Raw genomic sequence first — 24,622 nt, 5'->3', positions numbered from 1 at the left:
CTGATACCTTAAGGTATTTTACAAGTTCATTCCCTAAGGCTTGGGCTCCAGATTCAGTTTTCTGACAGTACTGGAAAAAATTATGCAAATGTTGATCCTAGGGTGAGGGGAAAAGAAAAGGAAAGTCTATTAATATATATACTATATAAATAGGAATATTTGCTTCTTACAAGCAAGCATGCATGGTTTTTACGATTATGAAACTGACCACATAAAAATGAGAACATCAAAAAGATCCTCCAGCATAAGAGGAAAACTGTTGAAAATATTACTTGTACTAGTCATTTATATCAGTACATATGAGTAGCTTCTATGTACTTTCTTTAAACAAAGATCCATAGAGTAAAAGAATATCTGTATAACATACTGCTGTTCTGTTTAAAAAAAAAAAAAAAAAGAAGTACAAACTCAATCACAGAGCAATCACTGCTAATTTTAATGGACCAGCACATACCTGAGTATACACTGTAGAAACCAAATGAGTTGAAACTTTCAGCAATGGCTTGCCTCCATCTACCCATTTAATTTCTGGACCATAATGCTGAAAAAATATGCAGGGGAAAATTACAAAACATTAACTATCTGAGCTTCCAATATGATCATCAGTGAGGATACTGATGAAGAAGTGAGGACTCAAATAGCTATGCCTGGCCAAAGCAAGAATGCAGCAGATACTAACTTCTGTCCTTTTCTAAGAACAACACTTTTCTTACTGGAAGAGTCAAGTATCTGTGTTGATTTTAACTTCTGAAACCTCCTTTTTTGGTCACGTTTCGGTTTAAAATTATAACTGAAAGTTATATGATTTACCCTTCTTTTGGCAGACCTTAACTATTTGTCCATAACTTATACTGAAATTTGGTATTATTTAAGTGCTGAGAAACACTGCTTTCATGAATCAGAAAAATTTCAGAATGGGCTTCTATGTGGAAAGAGATTTGCTTTTTGGATTCATAGTAAGCTGGAAGAAAATTCCTAATAATTTTCATGACCCTAAGAACTCCTCCTCGTTTGAGCATGACTGACTACTTTTCAGAGTCTGACTTCTACCTTCACCAATGTCTTCAAGTTTCTATTTCCCCACTGAGGCATTGCCAGTTCAAGGTTTATAAGATGGCCACACTATAATTCTCACACTGGGGTAAATATAAACTGAAATGGCTTCTAACTGCCAATATTTACATGATAATGAATAACAAAAATCAAAACGCTGGAAATGGTAAAAAGTTTGTGTGCTACTTTGTGTTGTTGTTTTAGATGTTCTTTAATGTTTTTTTTAAGGAACTGAGATAAATCAGTCTTCAAATCCCGTACCCTGCCCATCCCAAGCTCCTGGTAGCCAAGGTAGCCTGATGGAAGGTTAGCAGAAACAGGGATGTGCTGCTCATTGGTCACCACTCTTCCATCCTTCAAGAGAGGCAGCCAGGAATAGCCCACTGTTGAAAACAAAGAATAAAAACCCACTCTCAGTATGCAAAGCCTTATGAAAGAAAGCCAAAATAATTGATTTTTTTCATAACTGTTAATATCAATCAAAATAAGAAATTTAAAAGACTAACTATGATTGCAGAATATTTTCTAAAATGTACTTTGGCCTCAGAATTGTAAAATTCCTTTTATTCTGGCCACAGCAAAAATGCAGCCAATACTAGTTCTGCCCACTGCCCTTTTCTAAGTACAATACTTTATTGGCTGGGTTTTCTAAGTCATCTTTCAGTTTAGTTGCAGTTATGTTTAGTTGCATAAATTTATACATGCAACCCAGGAATGCTATTTTTGTGTTACCTGCAAATCTCATACAAAACAATGCAAGTTCAGAATCGAAATCAATTTAAGAATCTAGTGTGGAAATGATTAAACATCAACCTTGTGTTTCAACAACATCCTTCTTCTTTGTGCTTCCTTTACTTGAGTTATCACAGCTGACATGGAAGAATGTGAACAACAAGTGGTGCTTTTCATGTAGCTGGGTGGGCAATTCTATTTTAATCTGCAAGGAAGACAAAATAACAATCTTTCCAACATTATAAAGCATCAAAAATTCTCTGCAAAAGTGGAGATATGTGTACAATGTACATTTTGCTCTCCAAACTGTTATTAGTGATTGTATTCAAAGACAGCTGAGCTGTAAGCAGTGCCAAGACAGAAATGGATCCTGGATCCACTGCCCAGAAAAAGAAGAGATAGATGATGGACATTTAAATCTACAAGAACCGGAAAGCACAGGACTCTGACCATTATGCTAACTTAACACAACCAAAGCATATGAAAGACCAGGTTAGAACATTTCAAAGTAGATTTGAATAGCAGCTTTAATGAACTACCGTTGATCCTTGAATAACATGGATTTGAACTATGTGGGGCCAATTACATGTATAATTTTGTTTTCATTTTATAGTGCTAGAGGTTGAATTCAGGGCCAAGCACGTGCTCCACCAGTGAGCTACCCCCCCCTCCCCAAGCCCTATGCAGAATTTTTCTGGAGATTCTCAACAATTTGAAAAAACTTACAGACAAACCATATAGCCTAGAAATATTTTTAAAATTAAGGAAAACATTAGATATGTCGTGAATGCATAAAATATATATAATAGTTCATCTTATCCTTTACTACCATAAGATATACATAAATCTCTTACAAACATAAAGATGCAGTAAATCATAACTTCATAAAATTAACTGTGGTACATGGGTAGTTAATCTCATAGCCACTTCCTGTTGCTATTGCAGTGAGCTCAAATGTTGTATGTTATCTGCTTAAAACACTATGTGACACTCATCTCTGTAAGAGGTTTCTCTCTCCAGTAAATTGTGTAAGGTAGTAAAAAGTGGTTCTCATGCATTTTCCCAATGATAAAAAAGGAAGACTCTCAGGTCCAACAAATGCAATTATACTCAAATAAGAATTTGAAAGGAACTATGCCAGGATATTAACTGTGGTAGTAATGGTAGGACTATGATTTTTTTCTTTTCTATGTTACTTACATTTTCTAAGTATATATACATATGTAGGCATTTATGTATTTACTTATTTGTTTGTTTGTTACTGTGATGCTAGGGATCAAACCCATGGCCTCATGCATGCTAGGTAGGTGCTGTTCCACTGAGCTACATTCCCAACTCTAAATTTTTATTGTTTAACAGAGAAGACATTAATTATTAGGAAAAATATTTAAAACAAATATTTCAATATTCAGTTCTATTGCTATAATTTCATTATGGCATGCGGCTTCTCTTTACTTTTGCTATAGCAAGCAAATAAGTTGAAATATCCTTTAAAACTGTTGAATTGGGTTTTCCCCTTGAAAACATCACTTACCTCATCATAAAATTCTGGGTTCTGGTGATGGTGTAAAACCGCAGCAAAGGCGCTTCTTGTGAACACTGGGCTACCAGGTCTGCCATAAATGCACTGAAATAAGAGTTAGCAAGGGCAAACACCAGGGTTCAATTAGAGGAGTAAAAAATTAAACTCAGATGCATTGTTAAGAAAATGGTGTCCTACAACAAAAACAACACAACTTCCTCAGATAGATTTCTTCTGCCTAGGAGACTACTGGCTTGCAGGCCCTCCCAGACCACCCACCTGGGCATCTCCAGGACTATTTGCCTGCTCCCGTTCCCACTGCACCCCATAGGTTAAGGACTTGCTCACAGTTCCCTTTTATACCTCCACACCTTTCTTTAAACAATCTCCCTGCCCAAAAGACCTTTGCCCTTGTGTTGCACCAAGCAAACTCATGCATCCTTCGAAATCTGGTAACTCCTTCTTCTGTGTCCTCTCAGCATTTTTCCTCACTAATTATTCAGTTTTGTATAAAAATCTATTTCCATACCTTCTGTGTGCCTGGAGCTTTTTCTTCATGTTTGAGTTTCTCACTAAGCTGTAAATTTCTTGCAGGTAGATATTATATTCCTTTTTTTTGTCCTTTCTTTTTTGAAAGGTCATTTTAACACAGTAAAAAATTTGAGCTCTGTAGCTAGACTTCCTGGATTTAAATCTCATTTCTACTAATGTATGATATGAGCAATTCATTCGTATTCTGTGCATTACCCGTCTAAAAAAATATGGATCTGAATAATACCTAACTCAAAACACTGTTAGGAGAATTTAAAAAGTTTAGGTACACATAAGAGCAGTGCCCTAAGTACAAACAGTATTCAATAAATATTATCTAAAATCCACTACTATTGTACTGCTGTCCCATGATATGCATTTAATTAAAATAATTTGTTGATTATTAATTCCATATCAATATTACTAATATCATAATTCTTAATACCCGTATAATGCCTGCCTCATGACATGTACACAATATGGATTTACTGAATTGTTAAGAAAGTGGTGTCCTACAGCATAAACAACATACGTGTAAGAAATTTCATCCCTAAAGAGAATAACAAAATAGTCAATTAGGAGCAAGCATGTGTGTATTCCATATTCTACAAGGTTCAGCATATGTAGTTATATAATGTAACACCATATATTTTTGATTTATGTCAATTAAAATTGCTAAATTTGTTTAGTTATACAACAGCATGCAAATGCACTTTTAAAACGGAAAAATCAGAATATGCAGGTGAATATGCATAAAAAAATCAAACCTTTAGAGGCTGAGAGTCTTCCTCATCTGAATCTTTGAATTCAATGCAAATAGCAATATTTCTGGCCTGTGGCAATATTGAAAGAAAAGAAAATAACAAAAAATAACAACAAAAAGTTAGAATACGTAAATATAAAAGTACAAGGGAAGCCAAATCCTAAAGAAGAGTTTGATATCAAGAATGAAACTGCAGGGCTGGGGATGTGGCTCAAGCGGTAGCGCGCTCGCCTGGCATGCGTGCGACCCGGGTTCGATCCTCAGCACCACATACCAACAAAGATGTTGTGTCCCCCGAGAACTAAAAAATAAATATTAAAAATTCTCTCTCTCTCCTCTCTCACTCTCTCTTTAAAAAAAAAAAAAAAAAGAATGAAACTGCAATCTTCGCACTCACCTTGGCAAAAGACTTTTGACTATCATATTTCAAGTATTTAGGATAAACATAAAGATGATTGTTGTAGACAGTGTAAGGCTGAGTGTGTTTTGGTATGCAGGGCACAAATTCCTCTACTTCAAATGTGATTGGAGTTTTAGTACAGGCTTCAAATTGCTTCATGGGTATGTATGATGAATTCACATAATCTGAAAAGATATTCAGAACAATTCAACTAAAGTAAAAACCAATCAAACAAAAAACTTGTTTGTTTACTATACAGAACTTATACTTACTAGGGAAATCCGAGGAAACATTATCAATTGTAATGTCTAGATTGCCTAAAATCACTGGGAGTTTTGCCATCTTCTCAGGTCTACAAACAAAAGAAGAGCACATCAAACACTTATAACTTACGAACTATGAAACCTAAATTCGAGAGCAGCACTTCCAAGAGAAGTGCATTTATGAAGCAAGCCACAAAAGCAGTTATATTTTCTAGTAGTCACATAAAAAAACTGTAAAAAGAAACTGGCAAAATATTATTATTATTATTATTTTGCAGTATGGGGGTCGGACCCAGGTCCTTGGGTGTGCTGAGCAAGTGGTCTACCACTGAGCCACATCCCCAACCTTTGGTAAAATTAATTTTAATACTATATTTTATTTAATCTGACAGATCCAAAATATTACAATTTCAGTATATAATCAGTATAATAATGTGCAAAGTCTTCAAAACCAGGTGTGTGCTTCTCAGTTCAGACTATCTAAATTTCAAGTGCTCAACAACCAAATGTGTCATAAGCTATGGTGTTGAACAGCATGGGTCTAGATAAAGAACACCAACAAAACAGAAAGTATTATTTAGAACACTTATTTAGAACCATCAATATTCAGAATTAGAAATCATCAGGCCCCAATGGCTAAAAAAATGCTGGGTAGAAAGTAGACACTACTCAATGAAACAGTTGTTTGTCTTTGATCTGACTCAATCCAATACAGGCATTTCCTCTGATGTTCCTGACAAGGACTGCTGCTCTCCAACCCTTCCCAGTGGCAAGGAAACTTTCCATACAGCCATTCCCATGGCAGGCTGCTCTTCCTCTTATTATAGTGAAATTTACTTTCCCCAAGCATCTGCTCCTCAAGGGGGCTGGTTCTGTCCCTCTCTCTGTCAACCACCTAGAGCCCCACATTCTCAAGTCCTCCATTCTTAGCACTTCAGTGCCTTCTTTTAATGCCACTTCTCTCCCTGAAGAACATGCTATTAAATCATGGTGCAGAACTTCACAGATTAGGAGCTGTGTGGTCTGACCAGCTGGAGTAGAGCAATTGTCTGGTTTGAGCAATAACTCATTTACTAATGCAGCCCCAATGTCATTACTTTTGATAACCACATCACCCTAGTGACCCACATTAAATTATAAATCACCTAAAATCCCAACATCTGTTTTCACATGCTTTATTATCATGCTCATCTCTGTGCCCTGTATTTATACAATTATGATTTTAAACTTCAGAATAGGATTTTATTTTACCTAATGAAATTTCATCTTTTTACATTTGAGCCATTTCTAATTGATCTGAATCCAGAGTCTAAGATCTAATGTATTAGATATTCCTAAGAGCTTTAAGTAATGAAGACATTTAATCAGTACATTATATCCTCATAAACATTATTGATGAAGATACTGCACAGAATATTGCTAAGAACAGGCTCCTTCTCAAATCTCCAGAGGCCCCTTTCTAGATGAACACTAGTCTGTTAAACACCCTTCCTGGTGTCTGATTATTCCAGCAACTGAACAACGCCTACTCACAAGTGTAACACTTTTCTGATTTGTTCAAAGGATATAAACATGATAAATTCATTCTGCCAGGGCTTTGCATTTCTCTACTTCACCAGCTTAGCAACCTTTAAAATAGGGAAGAAATGAGGGAGGTAGGATAACTAGCTCAATATGACATGACCTATTCCTAGAAGACAGAATGCCACCACATGGCTCTTCATAAGCCACCTGTTTAACAATTTCTTTCAGAGTGTTGCCAAGGAACGTAAGAGCTTAGTGGCCAACAGACTCAGCATTTGGTTTTGATCCCATTTTTTAAAAGTTCCTACTTCTTATTTTTAAAGAATCCTCTGACATTACTGCTGTCCATTAAGCAGTCTCACATGAAAATTCTCAGTATATCTTGGAATCTTATTTATCTGAATTAGGACCTATAAAAATTTGAAATTCTTGCTTTCTTACAACCCGAGGCCATGTTGACTCGTTCCTTCTCAGCCCAACCCTTCCTGGTGCTAAGATGCAGAATTTCTTTCTCTGAAGGTCTCTCATTTCCACTTGTCTTATATTTGCACATGAGTTTAAATGTGCAATTCACTGAAATCCCAAGAGATACAATAATCAGGAAGGGTAGTCAATAATTTCTCATAAGTCAATAAATTCTTTCTTTGGTTAAAAAGAGTTCTAGCTAAGAGATCTCCAGGTACAGTGCAGCATCTCCCTGCATTTTGCCTCTATGCCCACTGTGAGAGATGTTTCACACAAACACATCGTCTGTCTTTTCCAACAGGAGAAGGGTTAGTGTTTCCTCTACAGTCACTTCCTGAGAGCTCCCAACTACATCCCAAGCGCTATGTATTACCACACTAGTATACATCACACAAAGTTCTTTAGCGGAATTGACCCTCAGATGCATGGGATTTTATGCAGGTGTAAATTTTCCTGGCACATATTGCCCCACTCCACCTCTTTATTTGAGCAATTTAGCATTGCAACATCCCAGAAAACACTGCAATCCACAAAATCTTATAAAAACCTATGACATTGAGTCTGCTTCCCTGAGCTAGAAATATTCCATTTATTTTTTTTAAATATTTTTTTTAGTTGTATATGTATACAACATCTTTATTGTTATGTGGTGCTGAGGATCAAACCCAGTGCCTCACACATATGAGGCAAGCACTCTACCATTGAGCTACAGCCCCAGCCCAAAATATTCCATTTATTATAAACAACAGTTTTAAAACTAAGTATCCAAGAGTAGTGTTTTTTCACTTGCTCCTTGTTATTTCCATCTAGGAATGATTAGGCATCTTCTTTATTTTAAAAAAATCACTCCAATATCATCCATATTTAAAGTTTTGAGAGAGCTAGACTTCTAAGCAAATTTTAAATAAACAATCTTCACTGGAAATATTTCTACAACTACAACATATTATGTACTTTATACCAAAATACATCTATTTCTTACTGTTTCCTCTCTGCTGAGATCTTTTACTTGCAGTGCTGCTTCTACGCAGGCAATATTTCCAAATGTTTCCAAGCACAGATCTGAGCTCAGTCTATACCACAAGGCTTTGTGAAAGCTGTTTACCAGCTTTAAGTTTTTAAAAACATGATCTTAAACCTATTTCAAAAGTTTATGGGTGTTGTTGAACCTGGCTTACTAAAAATCAAAATCTCTGCTGCCATTTTTTAATGTATTTCCAAGTGGTGCTGTGAATGTGTGTGTGCTACATGTGGTGAATTCTCTCATTACTGGAATCAGATTTTTTTTTTTTGTTTTTAGTGCTAAAAAGTCTATATTTTATGTAAAAATTTATAAAATAATGCTTGAACATGAATACCCATTTTAAAACTGAATCAATCAAGTAAATGTGTAATATGGATGTACTTAAGATATCTGGCACCTGGAAACTGCTCCTGTCAGTCTGTAGACTTAGGTGCTAGGATCAACCTTTTTCTTAGGAAAAGCTCTTTCTTCCAACAGCAAGAACATTCCTGCTGACTCAACAATTTTCACAGAGGGAAGGGGAGTAGAATCACAAACTAGCAGTCACCCTGTGTCCCTGGACTTAGGGTCCTTCCCTATGTATTTCTGCAGCTTGGACCTCTCTTTTCTACTTTCTGGATTGTTCCATTACAATGGTTAATTGGGCTACACAGGCATGCTTGCTGATGGTGAATTTAATCTAATGGCATTTTGTAAAAGGAAATAATCCCTAAAAGCTGTGGTATCATAAAACAAAAACAACAACAACAACAACAAAAAAAAAAACCCTTCTATTTCTGGTTGCTCTGGCTGGAAGGTTGAATATTGAGTGTCTGGAGAGGTCAGACTGCTGTCAGGGAAAGTATACCAGCACTTTTCCTGAGCAGGAGCCACCTCCTTCAGTGGAGGTTGATCTCTACCAAACTTAAGATTCACTTCAAATATAGAAAAAGTTCATGTGATCATATGTATTCAAAAGCATTAATTCAAAAGCATTTTAAAAGAATCATCTTTAAAAAGCATAATGGCCCCTTGGACATGGATGTGTACCTGAATATATTCATGGAAAACTGGAACTTCCAATTATAGACCACGGGGGATAGAAAGGACAACATTCGAAGTTTCACATTATATCAACATTCCAGGAGAAGCTGGCTACAAAAGGGCGCAGGGGTCCAGGGGACTGCAGTGAAGCTTGGAGACAAATGTTTGGCTTTGCACACAATGTTTCCTTTGTTGGTGCATTACTCACAGGACTCAAATGGGGATTTGCTGCTTTTGTGGTAGCTGTAGGGGCCAAATATTATCTGGAGTCCCAGAAAAAAGGATAAGAAGCCATCAATGATGATAGTGCCTGGAAATATCTTCGTGATTTCTTAACTCTTATAAAAATAAAATTTTTTCACTGTTGTCTGTTTGTTCTAAGTAAGAATGAGACTAAGCTTTTTAGATGTATGTTTATTTGTATATACTAGTAAGGTTTAATAAAGTTAGAAAAACATAAAAAATAAAAAGAAACATATGATTGAAAGAAATGACATGTTTTTGTTTAAACAAAAATCATTTATAAAGTTATATCTATCAGGAAATCCAATAAGCATTTATCAAGTGCTCAAGATGTGTTACAATGGACACTATACTCAGTACCTATGAGCAGAGTACAAGTGAGATATGCTTCCAGTCCTCAAAAGGCCAAAACCTCTTGATATTGTCAGCTACTTATGACAAAGGAGGATAATTACTCTCATGCAGCATGTACAAATCTCTACCAGAAGGTTTAGTGTCTAGCTCTACTTAGAAGCAACAAAGGAGATGAGACCAGCAGAGAAATAAATACCACTCTAACATGGCCTTTTATTCATTATCACCACTGCTCTAGGTGGCAGGGTTATTATGACCTACCCTTAAAAAGAAGACAAGACTTGGTCAAAGAAGCCAAGAAACTTGCTCCAGGTTTCCTCAAAAGGATATGAGCTATGGACTGAGTACTGAAAAATGAGGAGAGTTCTCTCCAAGAAACACAGATTGATGAGGGACATGCATGCTGTGTTTGTAATCTGTGTGCTACCAATGGGAAAGGATGGGGACACAATTTGGATGAGGAAGAGTATGGTAAAGTCAAGGTCCACAGTAGGTTTGAGAAAATCAAATAGTCCTACCTAGCTTGAGTACAGTGTCAACAGAGTGAAGCAGGGGTGAGAATGTAAAATGGGGATGCAAAGAAAATAAATGTCTGAATACAGACACCTAAAAACCCTAGTCACATTCTTACCTAAACAACCTGAGGTAGTAGCATTTAAAAAGGTCTACATTTTAACGAAAATACTCCATTTTAATACTTATGCCTTTGGATTTACAACAGAAGTTAAAGATAGCACCAGGATCATAAAAATGTAAAATTTAAAACCCCAAGTCTTTCTTCTAGATACAAATATTTTCAGGGCACATATGTCAGCTTTACTATCGGTCTGATAGAACTGTTTTGTTACTAATTCAGAACATATTCAGGGGTAATTACTACAAGGGAAAAGGGAAGAAAGGCTTAGGAACGTTGGCAGCAATTCTGTAAAAACTGGGGCAGTTTAAGAATTTTTTCTCATTTATATTATTAAATCACAGGAGCATAAACAATAGCTTGGATTTAAGCTGGTACTCAAGCTACTGACATGAGATATTTCCCACAAAGAAATAAAGTGGAAAGAAAAAGACCAATGCTAAAATTTTGGTATATATCCTATATGACTATTTTTATGCTTGTTCATCTTTCCTAGCTGTTTGCCTGTTCATTTCTTTATTTGTATACAAAAATATATATTTTCTTCTAAAAAATAAGGACATATAGGTACAATTTCTTCTTCTTAATCAATTATATTTACCTTCTTAAGTGAATTCATGTAGACCTACATCATGTTTATTAAGAGTTGCATGAGGGTCTAGGGTTGTAGCTCAGTGGTAGAGCGCTTGCCTAGAATGTGTGAGGCGCTGGGTTCGATCTTCAGCATCACATAAAAATAAATGAATAAAATAAAGGCAGTATGTCCATCCACAACTAAAAATCTTTTTAAAAAAGAAAAAAGATTTTCATAAAATCTAGTGAGATAAGATACTGTGATCTATTTAACTATAAGTAACTAGCTTTTCAAAAAATTAATTTATTATTTATAAGGAAGGTTAAAAACTTCCAGAAAAAAGTAAAAAAAAAAAAAAAAAAAAACCCAAAATGACAATAATTACTATATGACAATAAGGTATATATAATACATTTCCCATGATCATTATGATACTTTTTTTTTAAAAGATGCTAACTGTGGTTCATATTTATAAACCTGAAAAATCAGAAATATTCTATCAAAAATTGAGGTAAAGATCTAGTCTATGGTTCACCTGCTCAATAGGTTATTATAATATTCATTAATAGGCATTAAAATTATATTTATAAAAATTTATTAATCTTCAGGAAATGCTTGTTATTATAGAGAAAAACATATGCTTAAAACTATATAAATATATGTATCTAGCATGACTATAACTCCATAAAGTACATATAAAGAAAATACTCCTTCAAAGTTCAGCATGGGGGCTGGGGCTGTAGCTCAGCAGTAGAGCACTTGCCTAGCATGTAGGAGGCACTGGGTTTGATCCTCAGGACCACATAAAAATAAATAAATAAAATAAAGGTATTGTGTCCATCTACAACTAAAAATAAATATTTTTTAAAAATTCAGCATGGTCCTCTGTGAAAGGTAAAATTAGTAAACCATTTCTCCTCCTCTTACTCTTTTGCATTTCCCCAAATTTCTGTGATGATCATGTATAATATATGTTTATAAATGAAAGAACATCTTTTAAGTATAAAAATAAAGTGCTGTTCTTTCATTTCGTCTTCTAAGAATGGTAGCAGATTCATAGAAATCTAGAAGCACTCTCTGACTAAGCCTTATGTCCTTACCAGGGCACACTGCTGTTGGATGGTGACAGCAGCAAGGGCCACCCTGTGGCCCAGGAATCCTGGGAGGCTAACCTAGCAGTCTTCATTCTTTATCTACCTCCTTCTGGACCCCTGCTTCAGTGACCTAAATGTGGGGGTAAAGGTTCATTTAGAAGCAACCCAATGGGTGTGTACTGTACTGCTGAACTGGAAAACCTTACAGATACAGCAGAGATAACTACCTTAGTGATAGCAAACTGAGGTTTTATTTCTCATTAAAGTCCCAAATAAACAGAAAGGCAATCAAAAACTGTAGAATCACATAATCAAAGGACTTTAAGAATCCTTCATCAGTTTCAAAGAGACCTACCTGGATCCATCTAAGATTTCTACCTTTTGAATTCTCTGACAGAGACTGCACATCATGGAAGGCTGAAGCCACCTGCTGACATGGGTGTGCTTAAATTCTCATTAATAGTACATCTCTATGGTTTTGGAACTTACTGAGCCTCTTTCTAATATCTATGTCTCTTCTATTCTTCCAGTGAAGAAAGAGAAGAAAAAAGTTTAACTGAAGTTACAGAAAACTAAACAGCCATTCTTGATTTTCAGGCAAACTGATAATATTGGTATTTTGATATTTTATTTTAAAATAAAAATATGAGAGTCATTATTATTTATCTATGGCTATTATTTACCTATGAGTACACACTCTGGGCCATTCCTTTCATTTTATTTCATTGTTATTCTGAGAGCTCAGCCAGAACAACTCTAAAATCAATCTCCCCAGAAAAGAAATCAGTTTCACAGGTTCAGAAGTGAACTTATTAGGATGGAGCTACAAAAGAGCACAGGTTAAAAATACAGACCCTCATGTCAGATGCAGTGGTGCACACCTGTAATCTTAGCTACTTGAGAGGCTGAAGCAAGAGGATTACAAATTTGAGGCTGATGTCAGCAACTTAGCAAGATATTGTCTCAAAATAAAAAAATAAAAAGGCCTGGGTATACAATCAATCAACAAATATATGGAAAAATGTACATCATCTCTAGCAATTAGAGAAATACAAATCAAAACTACGCTAAGATATCATCTTACTCCAGTCAGAATGGCAGTGTTGGCGAGGATATGGGGAAAAGGTACACTCATACATTGCTGGTGGGACTGTAAATTGGTACAGCCAATATGGAAAGCAGTATGGAAATTCCTTGGAAAACTGGGAATGAAACTACCATTTGACCCAGCTATCCCTCTCCTCGGTCTATACCCAAAAGGACTTAAAAACAGCATTCTATAGGAACATAGCCACATCAATGTTTATAGCAGCACAATTCACAATAGCTAAACTGTGGAACCAATCTAGATACCTTTCAGTAGATGAATGATTAAAAAAATGTGGCATATATTCACAATGGAATATTACTCAGCAATAAAAGAGAATAAAATCATGGCATTTGCAGGTAAATGGATGGCATTGGAAAAGATAATGTTAATCCCCCAAAAAACAAATGCTGAATGTTTTCTCTGATATAAGGAGACTGACTCATAGTGGGGCAGGGAGGGGAAGCATGGGAGGAATAAATGAACTCTAGATAGGGCAGAGGGGTGGGAGGGGAAGGGAGGGGGCAGGGGGTTAGCAATGATGGTGGAATGTGATGGACAACTACATGTATGAAGACATGAACTGGTGTGAACAGACTTTATATACAGAGATATGAAAAACTGTGCTCTATATGTGTAATAAGAATTGTAATGTATTCCGCTGTCATGTATTTAAAAAATAAAATCGATTAAAAAAAAAAAAAGGCACGGGGATGTAGCTCAGCGGCAGAGCATCCCTCAGTTCGATCCCAAGTACTGCAAAAAAAAAAAGAGAGAGAGAGAGAGAGAGAGAGAGAGAGAGAACGCCCCTCAGGCACACTGACTTCCACCTACTACCAGCTGTGTGATGTGGTAATAATACCGCTTTATCTCTTCATGAATCACTGTTATAGATTGAAATGTATCCTCCAAAAAGATCTGGCAAATTCCTAATCCCTGAATGAATGTGGCCATATAAGGAAACAGGGTCTTTGCAGATGTAATCTGTTAACACAAGGTCTCTCTAGTTAACCTGCTCCAATGTGGCTAGTATTCCTCCTAAGAAGGAAATCCAGAGATAGGAACACAGTCACATGAAGCCAGAAGCAGAGACTGGAGGGCATTTGGCCATGAGCCAAAGAATGCCAGAGGCCACCAGAAGCTAGAAGGGACAAGGAAGGATCTTCCTCTAAAGACTTTTGAGGGTGTGGCCCTGCCAACATCTTGATTTCAGGCTGTAAGCCCTCAGCACTATGAATAAATATCTGTTTCTTGAAGTCATGCAGTTCACAGCATTATTGTTATAGAAATTCTATACGGAAAATGATACTCTCATTATTATTAAAAGAGCATTTAGAATAATTCGTGCAAAAAAGTAAATACTATGTAAGTTGTTATCTTTCCCCCAATTCCCCATCCCTTAATGGTACCATGTATCAATTCATCTCAAAAATCAGAAATCTAGGGATTGTTTATCTCAGACTACCCACCTCTCTCCGGCTCCTTCCACCCTAACACCCAATCAGGAAATCAAACCCAGTAATTGTGTCTTTCTGATGTCACTTGAATTAGCTCTCTTCTTCCTATTTCCTCTTTCGAGGGCTTTGCTGTGCCCCTTCTCAATTCTTGATAGAGTCCCTCAACAGATTTCTTTTTTAGGCACAACTCTACGCCCTAACCTATCCCTCTCAGCACCACCCCAAACATCCCATACAGAATTAAAATTAACCAGGTTACTCTGCTGGTTCCCAATCTTTTCTTCCTTCTGAAGGACTTGGGGAGATGTTCTGTGCCCACTCCCCATTCCCTCTGAAGTCTGAGGTGAGCAATTTATGTGACTGTTCCCATCTCTCTCCCCACACCATGCAACCTCTGTTTCTCAGGCGTGGAAACAGGTAAGAATTGAAACTCACTTCCGAAAGTCTGCAAGTAACTTGAGCATGTCATCATTCGATAGCTTATTACTGTCTTGCCTGTAGACTGCAGAAAATCTGGCATTTTTATCAAGGTTTCCAGATGCATCTTTAAACAATGTCCTGAAATAGTAAAACAAGATTCCTAAACTGGGTTTCCGAAACATCAAAATAAATTCATCATTTAACTCTGGTCCTCTGCAAAGCCTAATAACTATTCCAGTGGCTGTAGTCAACAGAAACCTCATTATCTAAAAATATGGAAAATACTAATGAGGATGAATGTAACTAATTCAATTTACACAGAAAACAGTTCCAGCAGACAGGCTTGTGCATAGGAAACAGCACACACATTCAAATGCATAAGAAGTAAAGACCACAAGCAGAGGCCACTGCAGTCCTCCCCAACTGCCCCCAGCTGCCTCCTACTCCTAGCTGGAAGCATGTGGCAGGGACCTGGAATCCCTCTTGAGCTGACCTCCTGCGCACCCTTTCAGTGCTAGATGTCTACGCTTTGTCCAACACCTTTCTTCTGTGTAAGTCCGCTACATGATTTTTCAGACTTAGGCTTGCTTACTCTCAGCTTTACACATTCAGATCCTCTTTGACTTGGATAACAAACCAAATAGGTCTATCTTCTTATCTACCTGTCTATCTATTTATGTTATAAAAGTTGTTCTCCTTACCTTGCTGCCCAAGCAAATGGCATTCTGTACTGTCCTAGTCTTTGGCATGCCTGCTTGGCATTCTTGAGCACCTTCTGGGCAACCTTGAAGACATCAGAATAAAGCCATGAGATGCTGAATCCTACTGACAGGAGAATTACCATCTAAAGAGCCATCATCACACATTCCTTAAATCAGCTCTCACTGTAGCATCAGATGCATGGAAAAGCACATCCTGTAGGAATGAATATGGCTTACCCACACTCAGCACAGACTTCTTTTTTTAATATACTCTATGATTTTCAAACAATGTTGAATGATTACTGTTTCCAAAATGCATGTCTTTGGTCTTTGGCAACAAACATGTTATTTCACAGATTTTCATTTGTATTTTTAACTAAGGGCTACTTTATAAGTCCCATGAGTTATTAATAACTACTAAAATATTTGGATTCATGCTGAAATATACTGCATTACCAGAATTAAAGGAGAACATCAACAAACACACTAAACTTTCTCAGATCCTAATGTCCACCAGTTGGAGCAGATTCTCACAATTTAGGGGTTATTTATTAGTAAGACATTATTAGGTACAGACTTAGGCTATGGCTTTCAATTGCTGTGTTTTTGCTTCCTACATTTAAATAACTGCTACTTTTACTTCCTAATGATCGATTTTGGTTTGTTGTGAATTGACTGATTAACCCTTGAGTACACAACAGGCATATTTGATTTTCGCCAAAGACATTCATGTCATATATATGGCAGGTCTATAAATGAGATGTTTGATTGATTCAGATAGGGTGGTGAGTTAAAAGAGTCCTTAACATTACTGAGGACATCAAAGTCAAACCAATTTTAGGAAATGTATTCTAGCATCTATGAACCAAAGTGGGTATGTCAAACTGCAGAGTCAGTGTTGTTGTTAGAAATGCAATCTCAGGTCCTGCCCCAACCATCCTGGATTAGAACCTCATCCTGAAGAAACCTGCAGTGACCTGTGTGCACCATCAGGTGTGAGAATCACTTGTTAGAACGCTTAGTAATAGAACAATAGAGTTAAGTCACCCTGAACCCAGCTGTATGTCTCCATAGGCCATTAAACCTGTCTGAGCTCACCTGAAAAATAAAGGGCTTGCATGATACTTTCATGATCCCTTCCAGTTACAAAACTTAATGATCCTCCCACAATCATGCTATGGGAAGAACTGCCTGCTTGAGTGAACTGGACTCAAGTCCAGTTAGTTAGTGAGCTCTGAGGCATATGCAGACCATGGATTAAAAAAAAAAAGTCTAACATTCCTGGAGAGTCAGTTTTACTTAAACATTTTAAGATTCAAGATTTTTAGATTCTAATAGTAACATATATTTACATTTATATAGTAAAACAGTGTTTGCATAAAATTTAAAGCTAGAATAAAGCTTTGATAAATTTCACTCTTCCCTGAAGCAAATAAGGCCATCTCCAAACTCCATTTCATTCAAACTCATTCAAACTAACCAAGGGTGCAAAGATTAAAAAAAAAAAAAAACATATGAAAGAGTGAAAAATAAGATTTTGCTGCTTTGTCTTTCTCCCACTCCTATCTTTTTTTAAACGGTAGATACTACAAAGACTTTTCATATAAACAAAAATTTATTCTAAGTGACATTCTAGACCATCTAGATGAAAAATAGGAAGAGACAAATTTGATAGAAGAAAATAATCTTCTCACTGTATCATCCCCACCAAAACTTCTAAGCTGATGTGAGATGGCTGAGTCTTAATTTCTGCTTTAATTTAAGGTAGGAAATGAATCCCTAGATGGGCTTTACATGGCATAAGTAATGAAAAAGCAGAGTTCAACAGATGCTCAATGGACATTGGGGAGTGTGCAGAGTAAGGTTTAGCCCAGTGATACTGAATTTTTCACCAACATGCCAAATTTCAAATTGTGCACATGGCAAGCAGTAGTAACAAGGCTGATGTGTATGGGCTTTGCAAATATACTGCAACCACAGTTGGAAAGTAGATGTTAACTGAGCCTTCATTGATTATTATTCAAAACATAGAAGAGCTGAAAGAGGTTCTTATCCAAGGTTTAACAGCCTTGTTTTTAAAAAAATAAAATGGCTTCTCTCCAGGGACCAAACTTTACTCAGCTTTTATCAGTCAAAAAGGCTTAATGTTTGAAGCAATGAGCCTGGTAAATGAGCTTTTAGTTGACTGGGGCCATTATAAATCACGATGCCTTGCATGCTTTCTGTGATTCATGGTGTCTCATACATTATCTTTTTGATCCTTACCCAGTCCCTGAGAGGAAGGCAGGGGCAAATAGTAACATCATCCTGCACCCACAGATGGGATATCTGGGTGCTAAAGAGGTGATCTGACCAAAGTATGCAGGATAGTTAGGCGTTCTGCACCCACCCAGGTCTTCTGACACTTGGAGCCTATTCTTTAATGACCATCCTGCATCTCGGTGGACACATGTGACGTATGATGGCCACAGTGATGAACAGAAGAACTGAATCAACTCGGTAAACCTCAGCTGGACTCCCTAGTGTGTTCATTCTTATTGCAGACCAGTCCTTGTCAGTGTATCTAGGCTCTCTCTCAGATGACTACTTACAGCATTAAAAAATAGAGCTGGGAACAGAGGCACGTGCCCATAACCCCAGCCACTCAGGAGACTGAGGCAGAAGGATCATTAGTTCAAGGTGAGCCTGGACAACATGGTGAGGCATCATTTCAAAAAATAAAGTAACTAAAAGTATTGTAAAACTAGTAAGGGCAGCAATACTCAACAGCTTATTTTAACCTGGTGGCACAATGTGCTACAAAGTGATAGGAACACGTTAGCCACTATAGCTGTGGGACATTAAACAGGTAACCACAGCTTTGCAGGCCTTAGTTTTCTGAAGAATGAAAGGAGATCTTATATAAGATGGTTTCTAACATTTAACAATGCTGTGGATGTCCATTCATAGGCACTTCCCAAGTAACAAACATCTCTTTGAAAATACAACAAACATATATATCTTTGATGTTTCCCTAAGGTCCTATCACTTCTGTCACAATGACCTTGATCCTCTAACAAAAAACAAGTGAACCTGAACCACTGGCACCACTGGCCAGACCATCTGAGCCAAGGCCATCTCCAAACTCCAGTCTCATTCAAGTATAACTGGACTAGTACAATTCCAGAACCCACAAAACATATCAACAAGTGGAATGAACTCTGTTTGGCTATTATACAAAGACATATCAACAAATGGAATGAACTCTGTTTGGCTATAATACAAGTACCTTCTAATGATAGAAAGTTTACAATCAAGCTGGCACTTCCTTTGTGAACTACTTTAGGACATAAGAAGAGACTAGTCAAACAAAGTATTTTATTTACATGCTGAACTACTAGCATTAAAAATTGGACACACAGGGTTGGGGTTATAATCAGTAGCAAAGTGTGAGTTTAGTATGTATGAGGCCCTGGGTTCAATCCCTACCACCAAAAAATAAAAAGTAAAAAAAAAGGAACACATAAAGTTAGAGAATAAATATATGCAGTATTCTACATGTTTTAGACTATAAGTATAGCTTACCTTTTGTTTTATTAAAAATCTAATATTTTGATTACAGTAGATGGGGTAGAGAGAGAGATGGGAGGGGAGGGGAGGGGAGGGGAGGGGGGATAGTAGAGGATAGGAAAGACAACAGAATACAACAGACACTAGTATGGCAGTATGTAAAAATGTGGATGTGTAACTGATGTGATTCTGCAATCTGTTTACAGGGTAAAAATGGGAGTTCATAATCCACTTGAATCAAATGTATGAAATACGATATGTCAAGAGCTATATAATGTTTTGAACAACTAATAATAATAATAAAAAGAATATAAAAAAAGACCTTAAAAATCTAATATTTTGAAATAAAGTCCTTTTCTCAGATTGCTTTTTATCTTCATAAAACATGAAAGTCATTCATACCTTAGAAGAGTCTGAACTTTTCATATATGGCTCAGCACAATGTGTGATGCTCCCTTGAAGGACTTTTTCAATTCTGGCCACAAGAAATATGTCTGGATGAGGGCATGTGACTGAAAATATCCCCTAGGAAAAAACCAGTTTTCCTCAGTAAGTAGAATTCACAGCTGCATTAAACAATATCATGACCATTAAAGCGGCAAAGCACAGTGAAACGGTACAAGTTGTAGGGGGCATCAGCGTCCAGGTGATAATCAATAGGTGATCATCTGTTCAAAATGTCTGTATGACAGGGGAGGCAGCTACAAAAAAGCTCAGAAAAAGAAATGAGAAACTAAAACCACTTCTCCCTCTATTTGCTTTTGCTGTCTAATTACATATTCTATCCATATAATTAACAGTCCAAGCTACCTCATTTGTGCATTACAAGGTTTCACTTTGGCATTTTCAATGTTTTTGTATATCATGTGCAAAATAATTCTGAGCATATGAGTGCAGGGCCCTTGTTCCCCACCTGCTTTGGATACTGCATGGCAGCTGCATGAAGGACGTCCTGAAAGGCAGGTGGACTCTGGCTGCCATTCATCAGAGGTGGGGATGTGGGAACCAGCATCTGCCGCACTGAGCAATGATTCAGGTCCACGTGGAAATCAGCAGAAATCTTTCTGTTGTACTTTATGTCAAACAGGGACAGGGTAACAAAAAAAGGCTCTACCTGAACAAAACAGAACAATCCAGATAATCATTGAGGTTCAAACGGTGGGAGAAAAAGAACACTGCTGTCAAAGAAGAAAATATGAGATCTATTTATGATTGTTGCCATAAATTACTACTATAGATAAACAGCCTTGTTTTTTGTCAGAGAATTAGGTTACAAAACACTTTAGGAAACAAAACAATTATTTTAACTTTCTATGTTTTGCTACTTAATGTATCCGCCACAGAAAACAGACAGTTGCTCTGGCTTAAGCATCTAAGATGAAATCTGCCTGCTTGAGACCTGAGCATACTACCATCCCTATCCTTTGTCACAAACATCCTGTCCCTGTAGGCTGCACAGCCTTCCAAAAGCATCTCATCTGCACATTGCACCTCTAGGACTTCACATCCAGGCTGCACTGTCCTGGGAAACCTGTCATATCTGAAATCTTTGAACATTAAAAAGATCTTTAATTTTAAAAAGGAAAATTACATTTGTAGTGGGTCCTTCTTCATTTTCAGCAACACAGCATTGCAAATTGAAAGATAAATCATTGCACTTGACAAGAATTCTTTTGCCAAACTTCTCTTCAAATGGCTTTACTTCTGGTTCAGCTGATGGGAAGTCAAGCTTCTTTAAAAGAAAATGTAAATATATGAATGCATTATTATCCTACTTTAAAAATCCATTATAAATGTATCCAAACAAAACTGCCTAAAAATATGGAAAAGTTATATACACTCATTTATTAACAACAGTGTTACAAATATATATATACACCTTCAAATGTGTATACACACCCACACACAAATAAAATGGGAATATTAATCAGTCATTAAAATGAAGAAAATTCTGACAATATGGATGGACCTTGAAAATACTGTGTTAACTGAAAGAAGCAAGACACAAAGGACAAATACTGTATGATTCCACTCTTATGAGATTCCTAAAATAGACAACTTCATAGACACAAGTAGTAGAACAGAGGTTACCAGGGGCCTGGGAGAAGGAGGAATGGGGAATTACCATCTGATAGAGTGCTTCAGTGTAGGAAGATGAAGAAACTCCAGAAATGGATGGAGACATGGTCGCACAACAATGAGAATGTATTTAATGCCACTAAACTGTATACTTAAAAATGGTAAATTTTATGTTATATATATATATTATATCACAATACTCAAAAATTGTCCAAAGTTAATGTGGAGGTGGGAGTGGGAGGGAGGTTAGGAGGTTCATGAAGAAACAGAAAAATACTTATTCAAGTTAAATAGAAGTTTTATTAAAAAAAAAAAAACACAAATGAAGAGGAAAAATACCCAGGTTGAAATAGAGCAGAACCTTTGTCCCTTCTGGACAGCTCTCTGTGGTGCTCACTATCCTGGGCAGCCCTGAAGGTCCTTACCACATGTGTTTGGATTTCACTAAGACACAGATGTGCATCACAGCACTGTCAGGTTTGTATCTGGGACTGAGTCTGGCTGCTCAGGAGTTATCACTGTCTCCTGGTGTCTGCAGTGATACTTGCTATTTTCTAATGGTTTCCTTAACAGGCAAATTATATGATCTTTGTGAACTTAAGAATGTCTTCAGCTAAATCTCAATATTAAACAATCTACTGAATATCAAACATTCACAATAATTATGCTATGATGATGAGAACATAGGTCATTTTAATTTTTCTTCTTTTCTCCAAATTTTCTACATTGTTACACTGCTTACCAACCCAAATAAATGAAGGAAACAAACAAGCATCAAAACTTTTCTCCTCCCCATCCACTTAGTTTTAAATCTTAAATATTAAAATGGTTCTTACCTGGGCATCTGGGTCTAAGTAAAAAAGTTTAACTCTGCTTTCACTTTTCAGTTTGATTTCTGCTTCTCTGGAACTCTGATAACAAGATAAATAAAGAAAGAATTAAACAATATCCAGAAGTATCCAAAAGTGTTTGAAAGCTTCCCCATCATTTAGATTCAGGCTATTAGACAACCATGCCCCACCTCTGAGAGAAAGCTGCATGTCAACAACAGATACGCTAAGATGCAAACGGCATATGATGCAAATGCTGGGGGGCTGGGGGTGAAGGTCATATGTGATCCCTGACCTTATGAGGCCAGCAACCAACTATGGAGTCAAAAGCAATCCAAAGAAAGTGCAAGAGAATAATTAAGCATCAAATTGTTAAGAAAGGCTGCATAAAGTAACAGATTTCTGGGATGGGTTTTGAACAAAGGCACAGAATTTAGATAGCTAGGGGAAAAACATGGACATTCCAGGCTGACTGCACAGACAGATGGACAGACAATGAGGATGGAAATAAACCCGGGCAATAGACAGGATTGAATAGGGTCCAGTCTAAGACTGAGGATACAAAAAGAGAAAGAAGAAAAGGAAGGAATATATTTTGAGTGGTAGAAGAAAATCATGATAGGTTTTGAAGGATAAGATGCAGCTTCATTCATTCAATATCCATTGAGCATCTACTTACTATGTGCCAGATGCTGGGGACAGAAACATGAATGAACAAAGTTCCTACTCAGAAGGAACACCAGTGGGGAGACAATAGATAAAGGAGTGAGAATGACAAAAGAAAGCATAAGGTACGGTGGGCGCTCACCTGGACTAGGAGTGGCAGTCAGAAAGGACCTCCCACAGAAGGAGACCCCTCCTGAAGGACAAGCACGTTTGGCCAGGAAAGGAAAGGAGAACATTCCAAGAGGAGGTACTACAGGTGCATAGGGACAAGTCACAAATGGTCAAGTTGTCCATAATAACTGAATGGTTGGGCATGGTGGGGAAAAGGAAAGAGAAATGAATCTGGGACTTGTTTGCTAAAGAAAATGGATTTCATTTAGAATTCAAAATATCCTACGAAAATTTAACAAGAATAAAATAATGACTTTTGCATTTTAGAATCCTTACTTGGGTAGGTCTGGAGCAATAGAATAAACAAAGTAAGGCTAGCAGGCCCCCAGGATCTTTCCTGGATTGTCACAATAGTCTCCTAGTCTTACACAACAATGCCTTTAACAAATCTCATGTTTTACCTTGGGTAGCCTGCTGAATGGTGATGCCACAAACTGAGAGAAAATTCAGACAAAAGAGCAAGTTTGTGGAAAAGGTGACTAAAAAAAATGGAGCGTGCCTGCAGGGTTTTCAAGTGGAAACATACAGTAGACATGGGACTTAAGCACAAGGCAGAGAACAAAGCTAGAGTTACAGACTCAGAGACATGAGCATGCAGGTGGAGAGGAAGTCTTGGGGGGGGGGGGATGATACTGCCAGGGGCTCCGACACTGAAGGGATGGCAGGAGATAAACCATTAAGGGAAACAGACCTATGGAGATGTGAGATGTGGGATAAAACAGATGAGACTTCCAAAGAGATTCACATGATAGAAGTCATCTCTAACCTTGCTTTTTATCAGGCTCGGAACCTCTAATCCATAGCCTATTCTTGGCAGCCATGGCTTTCTATTACTCTCAATCTCCATAATAACTTCTGTGGAGTGAGAAGAGATTGTCCTCTCCCATCCATTACTTTCCTGAGTCACCTCTCAGCACTTGGTAATGGGGCAATGACAGCCATAGCGGGGAAGATGTCCTATCCTCTCTGCTGGTAGCTGAGCAAAGTTGATTATTATATTTCTAATCAAGTCTATTGAGAAATTAAACATCAATCTTGATTTTCTCAGCTCTAAAATTGCTTTAATAGATCCTTAGCAATGACCCAAACTGTCATAACTATACTTAATTAACTCTCTATGTCCAAATGAAATGGCCACTAGAATACTAAGAAACTGGTTCTAGTTCTAATTCAGTTGTTAACCAAGCCCTGCAAGCTAATGAGACTCTCTAGATTGTTTTCATTTCTAAATAAAAAGGTTGAATGAAAAGATGGCTCAAGTCTCTTGGCCCAGCAAAGTTTATTCTGAGGCTCTCTGAAGGAACATGAAGGCTTCTGGAGGACAAGGGCATTCCTACAAATGTCCTGCTCATGTTTTCAGGGTACAGCATGGGGCTGGTGTAGCCCCTTCCATACAGGAGATGAGATTGCTTCGTCTTGCTTATAACTTTTCCTAATTTTTCACACAGAAAGAACCAGAACAT

At 37.1% G+C, this 24,622-nt stretch overlaps 1 protein-coding gene across 16 annotated transcripts in view; it reads right to left on the bottom strand.

The window, feature by feature from the left end:
* Dock9 (dedicator of cytokinesis 9) overlaps window positions 1-24,622 on the bottom strand; it is a 276,339-nt gene that overhangs the window by 87,082 nt on the left and 164,635 nt on the right. For all 16 annotated transcript variants that reach the window (XM_077795132.1, XM_026399592.2, XM_077795143.1 and 13 more), the window contains exons 10-23: window positions 22,329-22,403; window positions 21,005-21,145; window positions 20,327-20,527; window positions 19,816-19,938; window positions 15,865-15,947; window positions 15,179-15,301; window positions 5,274-5,353; window positions 4,999-5,186; window positions 4,606-4,671; window positions 3,320-3,412; window positions 1,867-1,990; window positions 1,315-1,436; window positions 455-541; window positions 8-97 (exon numbers count right to left, since the gene is read on the bottom strand). In XM_077795132.1, the coding sequence (XP_077651258.1) occupies window positions 8-97; window positions 455-541; window positions 1,315-1,436; window positions 1,867-1,990; window positions 3,320-3,412; window positions 4,606-4,671; window positions 4,999-5,186; window positions 5,274-5,353; window positions 15,179-15,301; window positions 15,865-15,947; window positions 19,816-19,938; window positions 20,327-20,527; window positions 21,005-21,145; window positions 22,329-22,403 (1,596 nt within the window). The remainder of the gene's footprint in view (window positions 1-7; window positions 98-454; window positions 542-1,314; window positions 1,437-1,866; window positions 1,991-3,319; window positions 3,413-4,605; window positions 4,672-4,998; window positions 5,187-5,273; window positions 5,354-15,178; window positions 15,302-15,864; window positions 15,948-19,815; window positions 19,939-20,326; window positions 20,528-21,004; window positions 21,146-22,328; window positions 22,404-24,622) is intronic.

Source organism: Urocitellus parryii, chromosome 2 (genome assembly GCF_045843805.1).
Source record: "Urocitellus parryii isolate mUroPar1 chromosome 2, mUroPar1.hap1, whole genome shotgun sequence".
Classification (NCBI taxonomy): domain Eukaryota; kingdom Metazoa; phylum Chordata; class Mammalia; order Rodentia; family Sciuridae; genus Urocitellus; species Urocitellus parryii.
Note: the sequence above shows the minus strand (reverse complement) of the source record. Positions and strands in the feature narration are given on the sequence as shown.